The sequence below is a fragment of the Eleginops maclovinus genome, chromosome 20 (genome assembly GCF_036324505.1).
Source record: "Eleginops maclovinus isolate JMC-PN-2008 ecotype Puerto Natales chromosome 20, JC_Emac_rtc_rv5, whole genome shotgun sequence".
Classification (NCBI taxonomy): Eukaryota; Metazoa; Chordata; class Actinopteri; order Perciformes; family Eleginopidae; genus Eleginops; species Eleginops maclovinus.
In genome coordinates this window covers 16,910,333-16,927,937 of record NC_086368.1, presented here as the reverse complement: position 1 = coordinate 16,927,937, position 17,605 = coordinate 16,910,333, and the positions used below count along the sequence as shown (strand labels likewise).

General features: G+C 39.2%; 2 protein-coding genes across 4 annotated transcripts; both read left to right on the top strand.

Annotated features, from left to right (window-relative positions):
- The first annotated feature begins 179 nt into the window (after positions 1-179).
- sfi1 (SFI1 centrin binding protein) lies at positions 180-10,521 on the top strand. 3 transcript variants are annotated; one of them, XM_063910479.1, is made up of 31 exons: positions 180-645; positions 961-1,032; positions 1,385-1,495; positions 1,581-1,675; positions 2,137-2,254; positions 2,347-2,449; positions 2,564-2,720; positions 2,828-2,989; positions 3,105-3,175; positions 3,261-3,353; positions 3,444-3,541; positions 3,672-3,738; positions 3,897-4,027; positions 4,310-4,391; positions 4,491-4,669; positions 4,778-4,853; positions 5,254-5,349; positions 5,437-5,513; positions 5,772-5,874; positions 5,972-6,068; positions 6,836-6,996; positions 7,085-7,159; positions 7,301-7,375; positions 7,467-7,643; positions 7,722-7,927; positions 8,006-8,077; positions 8,200-8,425; positions 8,509-8,593; positions 8,730-8,862; positions 8,950-9,049; positions 9,594-10,521. In XM_063910479.1, the coding sequence occupies exons 1-31, from the start codon at positions 491-493 to the stop codon at positions 9,765-9,767; spliced, it is 3,627 nt and encodes a 1,208-aa protein (XP_063766549.1). In that variant the 5' UTR covers positions 180-490; the 3' UTR covers positions 9,768-10,521. The 3 variants fall into 3 exon arrangements, with proteins under 3 accessions (XP_063766549.1, XP_063766548.1, XP_063766550.1); XM_063910478.1 differs by having other exon boundaries at positions 3,102-3,175; XM_063910480.1 differs by lacking the exons at positions 180-645; positions 1,581-1,675 and having other exon boundaries at positions 3,102-3,175.
- On the top strand, positions 10,192-17,430 carry sxph (saxiphilin). Its single transcript, XM_063910484.1, has 17 exons — positions 10,192-10,340; positions 10,702-10,865; positions 11,417-11,516; positions 11,587-11,763; positions 11,892-12,054; positions 12,161-12,225; positions 12,457-12,614; positions 12,730-12,916; positions 12,999-13,147; positions 13,241-13,331; positions 13,588-13,635; positions 13,711-13,893; positions 14,686-14,833; positions 15,421-15,503; positions 15,603-15,787; positions 16,452-16,638; positions 16,724-17,430. The coding sequence occupies exons 1-17, from the start codon at positions 10,286-10,288 to the stop codon at positions 16,765-16,767; spliced, it is 2,187 nt and encodes a 728-aa protein (XP_063766554.1). The 5' UTR covers positions 10,192-10,285; the 3' UTR covers positions 16,768-17,430.
- The last annotated feature ends 175 nt before the right edge of the window (positions 17,431-17,605 follow it).

Genomic DNA, 17,605 nt, shown 5'->3' with positions numbered 1-17,605 from the left:
TTACATGTTTAAATATATATATGTATCTGTTTCATATCTCTGTTAATTTGTGCTTTGTATTGTTAAATATAATATAATAAAATAAAATAAATGTGTAATTTTGATAACCCGCCCTAGCGGGCTGTCCAGGACTGACATTGCGAGTTGCCCTTACTATGGAAGGACCCCGGGAGAAACAACATTATAAATATGTCGTAATTAAAATAGTATTGTTTAGAGAATACGGTTGTACAACCACTCCTTGTTTCCAGAATGAAGGATTAGTAAAAACAATGTAAAACACACTACCAACTACCACAAAGGGAACTCAGCGTGGTGTACACTTGTTGCCGTTGACGACCCATACGTCACACCTCCTGTCATGTGACAAGGAAAAACAAATGCGCGGCAGTTACCTAAATAATAACAACTCCGAAATGTGTTGGTCTTTTAGCTTTTATTTCAGACGAGAAGTCGTTCGGTCTGTATTCCAGAGGTCTGATTGCATATCATGCAGGGTCCCGTCGGCAGAAAGCGAGATCCGAGCTGCAGTGTCAGCTCTGGTGCTGAAAGAAAACAACTTCGCAAAGTTCATACCAGAAAGATACCATACAGAGTGGGATACAGCTGGAACAAAGGCGGAAGACTCAAAGAACTGAGAATAAGGTGCAATATACTTTATTACCATCTTTATTTAACTAAATGTATTATTCTAGAGGAATGTTTGTTGGTTCATGACAGAAACCTACCGCTATGTTTTGCTGAACTGTACACGTGTTTAATTATTTACAATTGAAATGGTCAAATGCTTATATCTAGGACTTATATCTAACCTCATTGTGTTTTATTGTCCTTGCTACAACTCAATTTCTCAATCAATAAAGTTTACACATATACAAATGGAAACATACGTATAGACAGTACATTTAATTTTTAATGCATATCTTATCTTAAAATGACAACTTTTTTCATTTATTGCAGGCACTTGGCAAGGAAGTTTCTAAGGATATGGATGCAGAACACCTTTGGCCGAATCCTTCCTCATAAAGCCAAGTAACATGTTCATTCATTTTGCAAACTGTAATTAAAATGAAGTAAAACGGTATTGTTCAACGATAGGTGCACAGTCTGCTTCCCACTTTATTTTCACTGTTAAGACTGTGAATCATGTATATTCCCTATATGTTTGCACTTGCTGGGCTAATTCCTTTCCTCAGAGTTAAATTGAGAATTCTTTTTAATTTAAATTGTTATTTTAAATATCAATAATGTAATGCCTTTACTAATCGATACATTATAAAAAGCTAATTGGCAATTAACCAGATTATTATTCTGATTTCAAATGTACTTTTTTCTACTCTTGAGTTTTGTAATCCATGGTAATATTATGTATTACATGCTTCAGGTCCCACTGTGACAGCGTGGTTTTGAGACGGGCCTTTGAGGGATGGAGAGACGAGTGGTGGACCTCGAGGAGGGAGTGGAGTCTTTCAGTGCGGGCCGATTGTCACTACAGGTACACAGATTCTTCTGAGGCCCTGTCGGCTGGTTACAGATGCAGATTGTGGTATTGTCTGCTAATCATGTAATTTCTTTTTCAGGTATTATCTGTATAACTTGGCATTCCATAGCTGGCAAAGCTTTTTGTTGCTGCACAAGGAAAAGAAGAGCAAAGTCCAAAAAGCACAATCTTTTGGTATGAAATGAAAGGATTTCTAAAAGTAGGCCTGTCATGATAATTTCGTATTGGACTTATTGAAGTGATATATGATCAAGAACTCAATCTTTTGTTATATGATTGACTTATTGTACACAGTCCTGCAGTGGGAAAATGTTGGCTTAAAAAAAAAAGAGTGATTCAATAGCTTACATCTAACTAATATTTTCTCTTGATTGGAATTGTATTACTTGTTAAGGAATGAATGTTTCTCTACCCAAATGAGCGAAATGTAAAATATTTATTTAAGTGCACATTTTGCTAACATACCCTATGTCCATTTAATTTAATTTTTGGGTTCTGTTGTTTATTTTATTTATCTTCTATTTCTTTAGGATTAAAACACAATTTCATCATTCAGCACAATAACTTATCAAGACAGATTTATGTTTTGAAAGATATCAGCAGCAGCTGTTAATCGTTATGATTTCCCTAACTAGCTGACCGGCAGCGGATGAGCCTGGTCTGGGAACGATGGAAGGTTTTCATGGAAATGAGACAAATGACGAGAAAGATGCTTGAATCCGCCGTTGAGCGGAACAGGCTCGCAACCCTGCAGTAAGATTATAATGTTTGCAAATCTGACGTATACTTGCAATGCTTTGTGGATTATTGATTGTAATGCTTTTGTTTGTCTTTCACCTGTTCAGTTCAGCATGGAGCTTGTGGCAGACTCGACTGCAGCGGTATCGAGACCTTCACACTTTAGAAGATCAAACTCTCAAACGGAGTGCACTAACTTTACAGAGCAGGGTAAAATGATAATCCAACACACCCATGAGTCACAAACTCACAATATTTTGAGGAGGCTGATATCCTTCCATTGTGTTTTGTGTTGCGTTGTGGTAATGTCTACTCTCTTTATAGACTTGGCTTCATTGGAAAGACATGTATAGAGCTGCTTGTTGCCAGAAAGAGAAAGAATCCAAAGCTGCACTTCACTTCATCCTCAGACTGAAAAGAAAAACATTAGATCGTTGGAAAAGTTATGTGTTGTCTCTCCAAACCAAGAAAACATCAAAAGGTCTCTTTTCATATCATAATAACCTCAAACTCATTCAATCTATCGTCCTCATGTTCTAATTTTTAAGCGGGATAACAACATTTTCTGTTGTTTCTTTTGTTTCTTAGCTATGGCTCAGCGTGCCTGTGACCTCCGCCTGATGATGACATGTTTGAGTGAATGGAGCAATGCGTTGCATCGTAAACGGAATGAGGAGGAACGTATGCAAACCGCGAAGCATTTGGCCATACGGAGCACCCAGCGAAGAACATTGGAGCGCTGGAGAGCTTGTATCCTAGTCCAAACCTAAAATAAACATAGCTTTCATTTTCATTCAGCTACTGCATTATGAGTAAGTGTTTATGATTATCAGAAAAGTAGTTTGATTCTTGAGCTGGTCAGTAGATGTGTCGTTGTGCAGAGAAGAGGCTGAAAGACACAGGACTGCTAGTGAACATCATCATCATCAGCTACTGGTAAGAAAAGAGTAAATTAAGCAACTGCATGTGAATAGAGAGTGCAATAATTTGTTGTGTTGATCAAACTGCGCTCTTGTTACAGCGTGCTGGTCTGCGGGGCCTTTCTGTCAACATCATCAGGAACAGAACGCACCGCCTGAACAACAACATGGCTGTCCAACATTACAGTCAAACTGTAATTGATGAAAATACAATCATCCTTACAACAGTGTCAATGCAATCCAATAATTAATATTTCTAAAAATGTAATGCTTGCTTTTCCTAGATGACATGTAGGTATTGGAGTCTGTGGCAGGACCGTCTGGAGGAGGCTGAAGACGAGATTTTTCAACCACTAAAAAAAATGGCGTTGACTAAATACAGGTGCTTACATTTACATGAGTGGAAATATATGAAATGCTTTGTAGTTGTTGCTTCTGAGCTACAAACATGTCGCCTGTTTTATTTAAAGTTTTTCCTGTTGCATGATTGGTATTTGGACTTCTCTCTACAGCACGTCCTTGTTGAGCAGCTCTTTACACCACTGGAGAGAAAAACTTGCCAACCAGAGACGCATGCAGGTATGACAGAGAAAAGATAAGAATACCTAATATAAAAGCTTATAAATAAGTTCATACTGTAGGAAACAATAGGTCAGAATATGGATTATGTCTATGGGATTCTATCTCTTAATACACAGTTTAATTGCAAACTTACACTCACCACGCTTGTTTTGCAGGTATTGGAGCGCCGTGCAGACCTTTGGTTTGCTGAACGCATGTTGCCTCTCTGTTTCAATTCGTGGGTTGAGTCTACACTGCAGAGAAGACTCCATAAACAGAGGAAACACAAGGCAGAAGTCTATAATCAGTGAGTTACCACCCATATGATAAGTGCTGCTACTAACACATATTTTCATTATAAAATAATCTGATGATTATTTCTTGGGTCAATCATTAGTCTAATGTAAAAAATAAAAACATTTACATTCCTGTTTTTTGAAAATCATGAAAATCTTCTGTCCAAAACCCACAGATATTTAGTTGATTATGAATAACTATTAGTAACTATTATTTAATCAGCTAATAAACTCTTAGTCATTTCCAAACCGAGAAGAACTGAACTGTGGGTTGTCCCTTCCTGTGTTTTCAGGCAGCGTCAGTACTCGTTGGTGTTTTACACATGGTGGGGGGAGTCAGAGAATCACAAACAGCAGATGCTTTCTGAGCGTTTGGTATGTTGGCTGTCAAGAGAAACATAAACTACTGGTTGTTGTTGTTGTTGAGGAGGGCTGCTGTGTATCCCATGCTGACTCTTAACCTGCTGTTGTCAGGCTATTTTGCACGAGGAGCGCTGCCTCCTGCAGAGAGCCTGGAGTTGCTGGAAGCTGCGGACAGAGCAGCAAATGGATGAAGAGGAGAAATGGAAAGCTTCAGAGCGTCTCTACAGACACAGACTTCTCCATAAGACGATGAAACAGCTGAAGGTCAACAGCACTGAGATACAAGACAGGTGAAACAAAGTGCTTCAGGAGTAGAGTGGAAGTGTTTGAGTAGAGTGGTCTAACCTGCTGATATGTTGGCTAACACTTACTGTTGAACGCATTTTTTCGGATGTCAGGAGAAACCGAGAGCAGCAGGCTTTTCATCGTGGTGACTTGCGCTGCTTGAGATGGGCTGTGGAGAAATGGAAAAAGGTAATTGTTGTTATTGTTCACATCTGTTCACACAATATCAGAGGCACCTGTTGTTTTGGCTCAAGGTTTAAAGAAAGACAAACCTGTTTAGGTCTGGAAACTCGTAGACTTGGAAACCATTTCCCTCTTTTTATTTTGTACAATGTCAAATCATCTACACATGCAGCTCATTTGAAAGCTCATTACTGTGCTATAACACAGCTCCCATGTGTTTAAAATCCAATTCTTATATTATAATTTTTAAGGAAAATGATGTGTATGTGTGGAAAATGACTAATGACTACAAGTCCCACTTTATCTAAATACTCAGTAAAACCTTTGACACAGCTAATTAAATTATAAATGAATCAAATCAAAGAAAATGAAATGATGAATGAATGGCACTTGTGTGTTGGGTCAGTATGTTCAGAGCCAGAGAGAGAAGAAAAGCAGACTGAAGCAGATGCAGCAAATCTATGAAGTTAAACTTCTGAAACGCACTTTTGTTGCCTGGAAGGTATGTCAGCATTTGTTGTCACAGGATTTCTTTAGATTAGGAATAATAAATAAAAAGCTGATCCACTGTCGCCTCCTGCATTCACAGAAGCACCACCTGCAGATGTCTCAGACCTACCGTCACGCAGAGGGACTTCACAGACAACGAAAACAGAACTTTCTCAGGTATTAAAAACAAAATGTTATTTATATTCTCTATGACTGCCCCCTCTTTGTCAATAAGTTGGCGAGCTAATTGTATGGTCTTAGTCACCTAAAATGTGTTCATGTTAATTGGCTTTTTGTAGAGAAAATCAGTTTTACATGTGTGAGTCGATTAAGAATTTCTTCGGACAGCCTTCTCTTATATCTCTTATTTTTGTCTTTCTGAATGATGCTTCAGTAATCAGCTTTTTCTTCTCTGTCTCTTTGCTGTCTCTCCAGGAGGGCACTGTGTGTTTGGAGGGAGAACGCAGTGCAGCGGACAGAGGTCAGGCTCAAGGACCGACAAGCACAAAATCACTTCCGGCATTTTCTTCAACTTAAGGTTGTTTAGAAGGCCAGTTCCCTCATGTAGCCTACACATCATAGTTTGACATTTGTGGGAGAATTTGCTCATTGCTGTCTGTACTAAATCTTTCAAGCTGTTTCGGGCCTGGAGGGAAGCGGCAGCATGTTCAGTGTCAAAGCGCCACCAGCAGGGGGAAGCAGTCAACAAGGCACAGAGGACGATAAATCAAGGTAACATCAAAACTCCATATTACTTGAGGTCATTTCTAACATTTATTTTCTGTTAGCAGATCATGTTTATGTGAATTTCTCTTTAGTTCCCTGAATGTTACTTTTGATAAGATTATTGGTAGTAATATCTACATTATCTCTTTACCTACAGCTTGACAGTTAGAAAATGTTAGTTTTATGTAATTTGATTTGCTCTTACTTTTTTGGCTGAAAATAATACACACATACACTACAAGGTTAAATGAAGAGATATTCTCACAGAAGGAAACTCGAATCACAGAGACCCCCTAAAACAATGTATTACAAATGAAACTTGAAGGTTTAAACATGTATTACAAAAAAAGTTTACTTTCTCTAAATAAATAAAGTATTTATTAATTATTTTGCAAGCCATTGTCATTAACCTTTGTCCATTGTATCACTGCTTATTCTAGTATTACACCTCGGATTTGACATTAACTTACTGTGTCACAATGTTGTTAATATTAGGCACATGTTGCTAAATTGTTCTACAGTTTTAGAATCAGAATCAGAATACATTTATTCGTCCCACAGAGGGGAAATTTGCAATTGTTACAGCAAAAAGAGCCAAAGACAGCTTAATAGTACCAAAGATACAAAGTATAAAAGAAATTAAAAGAAAAAAATAACGCAATTTATAAAATACACATCCTGTAACAGTTCTGAGATATAGCAGCCAGGTATATATTGCAGAGTTATTAACGGTAATACATAAATGGTATGAGTTTGGTGCTTTCTGTGTTTAGTGCGGTTGCTGCGGTCTTTCAGACAATGGAGGATGCAGACCCAGGAGGCTCGGATAGAGAGGATATGCATGGACAAAGCCAGGAGATACCATGAATCCAAACTCCTTTCGAGAGCACTGAGAGCCTGGAATGAGCATCACAATCAACATCATAAAAATAAGGTTGTTACTTTATTATTACTCAACTGTTCTATAAAGCCAATCTGTTTACTTATTATCATGCTTTAACAAAAATGTGCTTATCTCATAGGTGATGAGAAGACAGGGAATCTTTCTGCTGAGATTAAAGATGTATCAGACATACTTTGAGCTGTGGAAAATAAAGGTTTGTCTCTTTTTCACACCCCAAACACTTAAGCCTCTTTATCGCTGCTACACATAGAGATAAAAACAATGTACAATTCATGTGGTTTGATTAAGTGCAGTTTAACCTGGCCATGAATTTGGTTTCCTTCCCACTAAACAGCTGCAGCACAGACAGAGAGAAGCTAAGCAGACGGAGCGAGCACTCTGGCACTGGTCCCTTTCTCTTCAGGCCAAGGTAACACTTGCCTGCGCATCCTTTTCTACCTTTGAAAAATGAGGCTTTGGCCCTCACATGGTCTTGATTTTGTTTTGTGATTTTTCTATAGGTGTTGTATGGGTGGAGGCAGACAGTGACAGAGAAGTGCAGAAAACGAGAACAGGCGGCCAGAGCTGCAGAGGTGTACAGAGACGGGCTACTGAGGGAGGGCGTGACGTGCATCCTCTCATACGCTTCTCACATGAACAATCTCACAACGAGCCTAACACAGTACAGCCAAGAGCAGGTGGGTGTTTCTTCATGTTGTGTGGCTTCAGATATTACATTTGAGTGACATTACGTCAGGTCTGCCTGTGTCCTACAGCGGTCACGTCATCTCCAGAGAGTGGTGAGGCGTTGTGCAATGCGATGGAAGCAGCGGGCGCTCTGTAAACCGCAAAGGGAGCGAGAGGTCAAAGAGCGACTACCGAAGAAGAGCGTTAGCTTCTGTTTTACTACATCTGGACTGAAGAGTGTTTCCTCATCTGACTCAGAGGGGCAGGAAGCTAAAGATGGAGGGCCTATCAAGCAGTAAGTCTGAGCCCCTCACAGGAAGTGGATGTTTGTTCATCAGTTAGTCTAGTCTAAATGGTTTCTTTATGTTTGCAGTACACTCAGCCGCGGGCATCGACGTCAGCCACGACGCTGCAAGGAACTGTTTGATTCTCCAATGACCATAAAGTACATTTTCAACATAATAAATAAACAATACTTCTTTTTTAAACTAAGCATGTATTTTAAATGTGAAATAAGCTCTAACTCAGCAAAATGCCCTGAAAGAAGCTTTTCCTCTTTTTTTCTAGCACTCAAAACCAGACTGCAGTCACCAAAGCTCTGAAACCCTCGCTACTCAGCCTTCCTGCACCGGAAGACCATCATGCTCGATTGTCTTCCCTTCATCCTCCTAAAGTCCCTTTTCCTTCCACACATCAGAGCGTCGCCATATCTAATATTTCACCCTGTAAACGCCAAACCCAAAACCAAGACATTCTTCTACCCCCCTCTGCCTTCATGACCACAGAAGAAACGGTAATAATCACCTGTTAAATTAGGCAGATATCAGCCATGTGATAAAAGCTCAATTAAGTAACATGACTTCTTTATTTCCAAAGTTGGGGAAGACGAACTGCTCAGGTTTTGGAGATGCTTCACTTCATCAATTTGTTCCTCCATTCAATCACTCGTCAGCTCACTCGGGTATGATACTGTACCAGCACTTTTCCTCCCCTGGATGTGTTATAGTACAATTCACTATAAAACATGATGCCTGTCCAGCTTGGATTACTCAGAAAATCACAAATGGCAACATTTTTGCTTGTTTTGCTTTATCAAGACGTATGTCGGAGAGTATCCAGGGGAGGAACTTTAACAGTCGCTGTCACGGATCCAACATCAGCTCTTACCGAAGAGCTGCTCGGCATCCAGCTGGACATGATGACATTCCAACAGGACAGAAAGCAGCTGCGGTATGAAATCTGTGATATCAGTTTTTCTCACGTTCTTGAACACAAGTCCTCTGTTAAAGTAATGTTTGAGTGTGCTTTTCAACTCAGGGCATGGCAGAAACTGAAAGAGGTATTACAAAGTTGGCTGCAGACCAGTGGAGAGGGTGACCACATGGAAAAAAATGCTGTTTATCAAGAGGTGAAGGAGGTAAGAAGTATTTTTGTTTTTCTATTAAATCAACCTTAACTTTTCAGCACTTGCATGGTACTTGAGTTTAAACTTTAATGAAGATACTTTATCGTTGATTATTATTTTGAATGACATTTTTTTCAGAACTGGTAATAAAGGTTGTTTAAGCATCATTTATAACATCTGTATGTAAAATGTTAGACCACTTAAAACTACCAACTGACTAAAAAATAACTTACAGTAGAATAGACAAATACATGATGTATCCAATGAAACAAGATGAGTCTGAATGTCTTCAGCTCTATTTTAGGAATTGTAATAGTACACGCCATTATCTTAGAAAAGATAATAGCGTGTAATATCTTAGAAAAGTGATTTAAAGGTCACTTCACAAATGACTGACACTGATGGCTTAAATTTGGCATGCATTCTTTGGAGGTCTCGTTCAAATGATAAATCATGGGTTGTGAAAAATTCGGCAAACAGAGGTGACATGAAGGGAAGCAGTACAAGACTTAATGTTATATACTTGTATCACAGTCGATGTTTTTTATGTCAACAGTTGGAGGAAAGTATTGACAGACTGTCTGCTGAACTGGCAAAGCGGAAACCATCGATGCGGCTACATGCGGAGAGGATCCAGCATTTACAGACTGCTCTCCAGGACTCAGGAGTTGCTTTCCTCCGTCGGAAAGTAGAAAAGATGGAAAGAGATCCCTCTGTGTTTACAACATGAAGGAATAGTGCCTCACACACAGAACGGATTAAACCTGCGGGTTGAAGACTGACTAAGACTGACATCAGAATTGAATGAGAAAACAACTTGTGCTGTCCTCAGCTTTGAGAAAAAGACTGATATCATTAAGTGCACATTTTAGTTTGTATTCCTGTTGAATATCATGTAAATGGTTGTAAAATTGACAGAGCCAATCCAAAAGCATTAAAGAAAAGTTCCCTACAGCAGGTTTCACGGCTACTTCCACACCTGAAATCTGAGAAAACTCTGGATAGGGGTCGCCCTTTGAGACAGATGGTGCTAATTATTTTCCATATGTGTGCAACTAGTCACTTTAGAGTTTTCAGAGAGGCTGCCCTTGCACAATAGTCTTTCTATTTATCTGTCAGCACCAGCCCCTTTAATACTTTTGGAAATCTATGCAGGAGTTTCAGGGATTTAGACTCACAGCTCTCTGTTGAGCTCTCCGGGCTACTTTCAATAAATTTGTCCAAATATTTGATCAACATCAGGTCAGAATGCGAGGACTTTATGCCATTTTACCCTTTTTCATCTTAGTCAACTGCATCAGGGGTGAGTTATGTTACTGAATTAGTTGATTTACGTTCATTGTTGCATTATTTCTTGTTCCTATTCAGACTTATTGCATTGTTAAATGTTGAGTCTTTTTTATCCCTTTTGGTTGTTCCTGGAATGATTGTAGCTGTCGTTCCGTAGCTTTTTGTGGATGTCATTAAAACTGAATCAAATATAATAGGTCTTGTAAAATTATTTTACAAATTGAACAAAATGCGAAGTTGGTTTTAGATGTTCTTAATTGTTAAGAGTGCAAAGAAATTAATGAAATACTTTTGACTAAGATGTTAACAAATTAAATTCAGTGCAAAATGCTTATTTCATCATATGATCTTCCCAACGATTTCTTCCATGTTAGCTAAGAAGATGCGGTGGTGCACAGTGTCGGATCCTGAACAGAAGAAGTGTGCAGAACTTGCTAAAGCCTTGGTGGCCGTGCTGCCTCCGGCTGCTGTGGCCGCTTTCGCCAGACTCTCGTGCATACGGGCGTCCAGCACGACTGACTGCATCGACAGGATCAGGGTGAACATCCATTACCTTAAATGTAATGTCATGACTTTGTGTCTGGTTACAATCAAACAACAAACAAAACAACTAACTAGCAAATGACAATCACATGAGGTCATGTTAATGTGTGGTTTTGCATGTACAATACAGATCATATTCATAAAACAAACCTTTTTTGCTTTACAAATTCACAAAAGGAGACTTTCAGTGATTCAATAGACCAAGAAGGAAAAACCTGAGTTCGTTTTGGATTGTTTGAATGAGGCATAATGCAAAAAAAGTTTGTATTTCTTAACAACCAGTGTTTTGAGGTTTACACTGCCTGGTTTAAGTTTATGTTTTTAGAACATTTTAACTTGATTGCCCAAACTTTAGAAAGTATCAAAAATAATTGAATGTAATAAATCCATTACTTTGCTGAGGTTTATTCAAAAGTAATGAAAATTCCTGACCACATATTTGACAGCGTACCAGGTCATCTGTAACCCATTATATTTGAAAACTAACCTTCCCAATACTGGCTACCACCTGTTCATAAAGACTCAGTCTGTTCATATTTATTGCAGGCTAACCGTGCTGATACTGTGACGTTGGATGCAGGAGAAGTGTATTCTGCGGTGAAGCAGTTTGGCCTTGCAGCCATCGCCAAGGAGATCTACAGTGACGGTAGGTTTCCCTTTTATATTTCTGAGAGACTTCAGAGTGTCAGTATCTGTCTGTGTGTCTGTGTCTGCAGGAGGCTGTGTTTTGTCTGTGGCTGTGGTGAGAAACGGGAGTCTGGACATACGATCCCTTCAGGGCCACAGGAGCTGTCACAGCGGGGTCCGATGGACGGCCGGCTGGAGTCTTCCCCTCGGCTTCCTGCTCTCCAGAAACTACCTGAGCTGGTCGAAGGAGCAGCCCCTCACTCAGGGTAAGCAGATAATTATCATATTTCAGAGTAAACAGAGCAGTCTGGAGTTTTTTATTTCTGCTTTCTATTTTGGCGTTTATGGTCTAATGGTTTTATGGTCCCTGACTTGTTTTTCCTCTCTCGAGCAGACGTCAGTACTTTTTTTAGTGCCAGCTGTGTTCCCGGAGCTGCTGCAATCGCACCACCTCTATGCACTTTATGCCAAGGCCAGAAGTCATATATTCGCCAGAAGAATTACCACTGCGAAACATCCCACAATGAGCCCTTCTATAACAACCAGGGGGCTCTCAGGTCAAGATCAACAACTGAACTATAAACCTATTGTATATCAGCCTACTGTCTACTCTAAACAGCATAGAAATTAATGTATTCTACTTCCTCTTTTGCTCTGTCACAGATGTCTCAGGAGTGGGGCAGGAGATGTTGCATTCGTGGATCATTTAGCTCTTGAAAGTGTTGAAGGTAAGCTCTCTTGTCATAGACTTCTATAGTATCTTTCATTTAATTTATTCTGTTGTTGAAGGGCGACCTGTAGGGATTTTAATGTTAAATGGCCCCCACCTCTCTCTATTTCTTACTAGCCTCTGCCTATTTAATAATGGAAAATGCCCTGAAAATACTTTAAAATCAACATTTATTAAAATAACCCTAATCGTAACACCTGCTCTCCTAATATCCAGTTTGTTCTCTCAGACAGTGAAAGAGATGAGTTCAGGCTGCTGTGCCCAGATGGCACACAAGCTCCTCTCAGCCACTACGGGATCTGTAATCTGGGCCGGGGTCCCGGGGGCGGCATGGTCTCCAGATTAAACTTTCGCAAGACTGCTCGCAAGTTTCTAGTAACGGTGCAGGTACCTTTATTTAAAAGTGTTCAGTTGTTTCCCACATTTGTCTGCACACTTTCCACGTCACGTGCCCATAGTACCTGAATAAAAGATGTGTAAGGGATTCTTTATTGTTGTTTAGATGCTGTTTGGTAAACGAGGAAGAGAGAGACAGCGTTTCCAACTCTTCAACTCCTCTCCTTTCGGAGAACACGACCTTCTCTTCAAAGATTTGACGGATAAACTCGCTGTTCTGCCAGACGACATGGACGTCAGTCAGCTTCTGGGGCTGGATTATGTGGCGCTCCTCAAAGGTCTTGGACATGAAGGTGCTTACATCCACTTTGTTCTGTTGTATATTCAAAACAGACTTCATTAAGCGGGACCTCATACAAGCGTTTATGTGTGCAGGAAGTTCGCTGGAGGACAGTGTCGTGCGATGGTGCTGTATTAGCCATGCAGAGCAGAAGAAATGTGAGCAGTGGGCCCTCAGTATTAAGTCGGACCCTCTGGTGTGTGTCAGAGCGGTCTCGATGCGTGACTGTATCGAGAAGATGAAGGTAAGTAATTCAAGTATTATAGTTAAAGAATGTTAGGAGTATTAAAGTTTCATCACTCTTAAAAAAAACAAGTACCTGTGTACTCTCCCACAGAGGGACGAGGTGGACGCTGTCTCGCTGGATGCAACGCACTCTTTCATCGCAGGAAAATGTGGTCTTGTCCCTGTAGTTACAGAATATTATGGTAAGACTGTAAGCACTCTCAAATCACATTTAATTACAGAGAGTCTTTTCAAGTTGGAATCTCAGGGAGAATCAGGTAGAATTAAAAAAGAATTAGAAGCACTTAAAATCTGAAATAGGATTCTACATTTCTCTGACATTTGATAAATAAATTGAATAAATAATAAATTATAGTTGCATTACCTGCAGTGCTACTAGTCTTCATTAATTAAAGAAAAATATTGATCAGTTTCCACTGTGTTCTCTTGGACTCTCAGGAGAAAAGTGTTTGCCTGCTGAGGGATCGATCCACTTGGAGAGAGACGGTATCACAGCACACTATAAAAACTCAAATCTGATGTGAATGTTGTCTTTAAAACCTGCCCCCTCTCGCCCCTCAGTGTTGCCCTCAGTGGTAGCCGTGGCAGTGGCGAGGCGCTCAAGCAGAAGCGTTTTCATCGGGAACCTCGGGGGCCGGCGCTCCTGTCACGGACACATGTACAGCCCGGCAGGCTGGCTGCTGCCATACACACACACGCTGAGCCTGGAGCACAACAGCAGCTCCCCTTGTGACCCGGACCAAGGTACTGCTGACAGACATCCATGTGAAGCAGGGCTGCATGAAAAGCTCTACTAAACCAGAACTAATGCTGAGCCCAATGTTTCCTTTTGTTTTTATAATTTCAAAGCTTTTGTGGAGGTTTTAGAATACAGTTTTGAATGTCTATTTTATATATTTTATGGATAATTTGATTAACTTAATTAAATGAAACAATCTTTTTTATTTAATCAACTTTCTTTCTTTTTTCTGTTTTATTGAGTGATTTATTCATTTTAGGACTGGTAAAGAAAAGGAATACACAGTCACATATACAGACAACTTAAAAGTTACATTCTTTAGTGGATAAAAGCATGCTTTCCTTTGTGTGCAGGAAGCACAAGGGCCAGGCGGCAACAAATATGAAGTGAAGTACAATATTTTTGTTATAAATGGATGTTGGGATTATTATTTATTTTTTTACATCTATGTTTTGTAGTTATAAAGTTATTGGAAATGTGCATTGTGCACTTTTCGCATAGTTTTATCAGTGTCTGATGCACTTTATTTATAGGTCTGTCTGTTTGGTTTTATAGGATATTTGGATATTTTTTCTAATTTACATTCCAATGTCTGAATATTTTTAAGATTGGAAACTCCATTACTCTTAAAACGGATCACTTTAACGAATATGCAATTACGTAATCATTACATCAGTGAAAGAAATTGGTCCTTAAATAAAATAATTTATTTACAGTTATTTCTAGGACAATATATCTTCCAACAAAGTAGCTATTGACAGGCCTAAGCTGCTGTGTCATGCTTTGTGTTTCCTCAGTGTACAACGACGTGTTTTGGAAAGGCTGCCTCCCTGGCTCTCAGGGGAATCTGTGTAAAGTGTGTCTGGGAGGCACGGGGGAGGCCGCCACCAAACGCTGCGCTGACAACCACAATGAGCGTTACTATGGCAACACGGGGGCATTAAGGTACGTGGAGTCTCTCACCTGAACTAGTTTCTGTTCATCTGGGTTTGCTGAAGTGGAAAGCTTATTCTTATTCTCTCTTATCTTTTGTGCAACTGAATATGAAATACTTACGAGGTAGGAATCATCTGCAGGTGGCAGCCAGATGCTGAACTCAGCCAGTCAGAGGTTAAGCAGAAGAAAATGGGAACATTAAATTAGTTTTGGTTTATTCATCCTCGTTGTAAGACATTTGTTTTTCATAAATGAGGACATCACAGTAGAATTGCTGTTAGGTGAATTTTGTTTATGGTGCTCAGAGCATTTTTTTGAATGGCCACCTTGGGGCAGCTGAAAACACATTACTCAAATATAGTTTGTTTTTTGTATAAAGTAATGATAGGCAAAGTGTCAGATGCAGAGCAACCTTAACATTCATTCAATGTTGTGTTTCTTGTCGAACTGACACATTCTTTTAGCCCTCCCATAATCTCCTGAGCAATATATCTGATGCCATTTATCAATAAAAATCGTTCAGCCACTACCTCCATTGTATTTGAACAGGTGCCTTAAAAATGTTTTAATCTTAAATGTTTCCTCATTATTCAAAGGTGTCTGGTTGGAGATCCCAGTGGGAAAAGCTATGGTGACGTGGCCTTCCTCGAGCAGCACACCCTTCTTGACAACATTCACAGTGAGATATTAAAGATGAAGTTTTGACACACACTCTTACGCAGACGTGAACTCTATGTTTACTATAATTCATTATATTTTTTGTCATTTGGTTCTTCAGGTTTGAACTCCAGTGGTTGGGCAGAGGGCTGGACGTTGTCAGACTACGAGCTGCTGTGTGGGGACGGTCGTCGGGCCCCGCTGTCAGAGTGGGAGAGCTGCAACCTGGGAGTCATCCCACCAAACACCATCATGACGCGGCCGGTGCTCACAGCACGAGTGTATGACTTCCTCATGAAGTCACAGGTCAGGTTCTGTGAACACTGTTCTAAATCAGGTTTTACTTTTACACACTATGAAACATGGGACTCTGCATGAAGACATATGTTTCAAGGTCTCTCTCTTGGTGGCTCAGCAGTCCCCCCCAATATTCAAAGGGACAGTTTGGAATTTTTGAAGGGGGATTGGAGTAAATACTCATTCATAGTCAGGGTAAGATATAAAGTAAATGGCATTTTTGAGAACGAGCGGAGTTACCGCATGGGTGCAAAGCAATGTACTATTATGTATTGGGGTGTCCGAACATTTATTTTATACACTGAAAAAAAGCTCCACATGTTGTACTGCATTACAATATTAAAAAAATCCTAGTGATTGACACATAAATGTAGAGAGGTTAAATGTCTAAAATATTAGAACTTAAGTATAAGACATATATGTATATTTGCTTTCTTTTATACTATTTACTATTTACTTTCCACCGCTGACAATGGACACATTTTAATTGGTACCAAAAATTGTTCAGGTCCAATAGCATGTCTAGACAAGATTACAATTTCTTTGCTTCAGATGAAAAATGAAAGAAAGCATAAATAAATTAAAATCTAAATCTTTGGCTTTGCGGAAAGGAAATAGTGAGTGTTTAGGTGTGTATTTACTCTTTTCTTTTTCTCTATTTTTTACCTCATAGGAAACTTTGTTTGCCAACCCAAACGCAGAATTCAAGCTCTTTCAGTCTCAGGAATATGGAGAAAGTGATCTGCTGTTCAAAGATGCTACTCAGTGTTTCGTCCACACGAGCCACATGGACCCCCGCTCCATCCTAGGAGAGAAGTTTTACAGTCAGGCGGAAACGGCTTTTAACTGCACACACTCTGGTACGACTGTGGCAAAAACACTAGCTTGATTTTGAACCTCATTCATGTTGATATTGCTAATGTGTTCACATTCGACTTTCAACAGATATCTTGGAGTTTTGTAATCAGGATGTGTGCAGCATATTCTAAAGGACACACATTTCTCTCCGCTGCTCCGTGGATCAAACTCGACTACAAACCATCACTGGTATCATCCTGTTGACAGCCGACAAGAATTTCAAAACACTGCTGCCTGGCTGAACTGATGAATTTCAGCATTTAGATGCCATGAATAATCTGTCTTTCAAAAATACAAAGCACTTGTGGTCTGAAAATAATAAAAATCAAAATATGGTTTATTGCCAAGTAGGATATAAAATAAACACGGTAAAGTACGAAAAGTTGAGAACAAAAATATAGAATCGTAATTTGCCTTACCAAAATGTGAAAAATATATTATAAATATACAGGGTGTGTACTCCTGCTGTTGTCAAACAAAGAAGTTGAGATGATGAAAAAATGAGTGTGTGTAGAATATAAAAACAGCTGAAACATTTAAGACTACTGCAATATATATAGAAATATATACTTCATTTTGCACAAATTAGGTAACACAATCTATGTTTTGTACTAATATGTAATGCAGTGTATGTAACACAATTAAGGTAGTACAAAGTTATTTAGTCATCTTTTGTCCCAGTGTATCTGTGTCAATGTTAAGGTAAAGCGTTTATAAATAATTTAAAGGTATTGTTTCCTTATAAAGTTTTATATGGCTGCTAAGTAAAACATAAATAAATGAATCTACTTTTATTTTGCTTACAATGTGTGTTTTTTACATCATAAATGTGTCTAATAGAAAACAAATACAATGTGAAAGCGCTGAGGTCAAAGTGGTGGAGTTGTATTGAAATGTGAATAATTTAGTATTTTCCGACAAAGTCAACAAGAACTAAACATTAAAAACGTGGCTAATGTGTATTCAAGC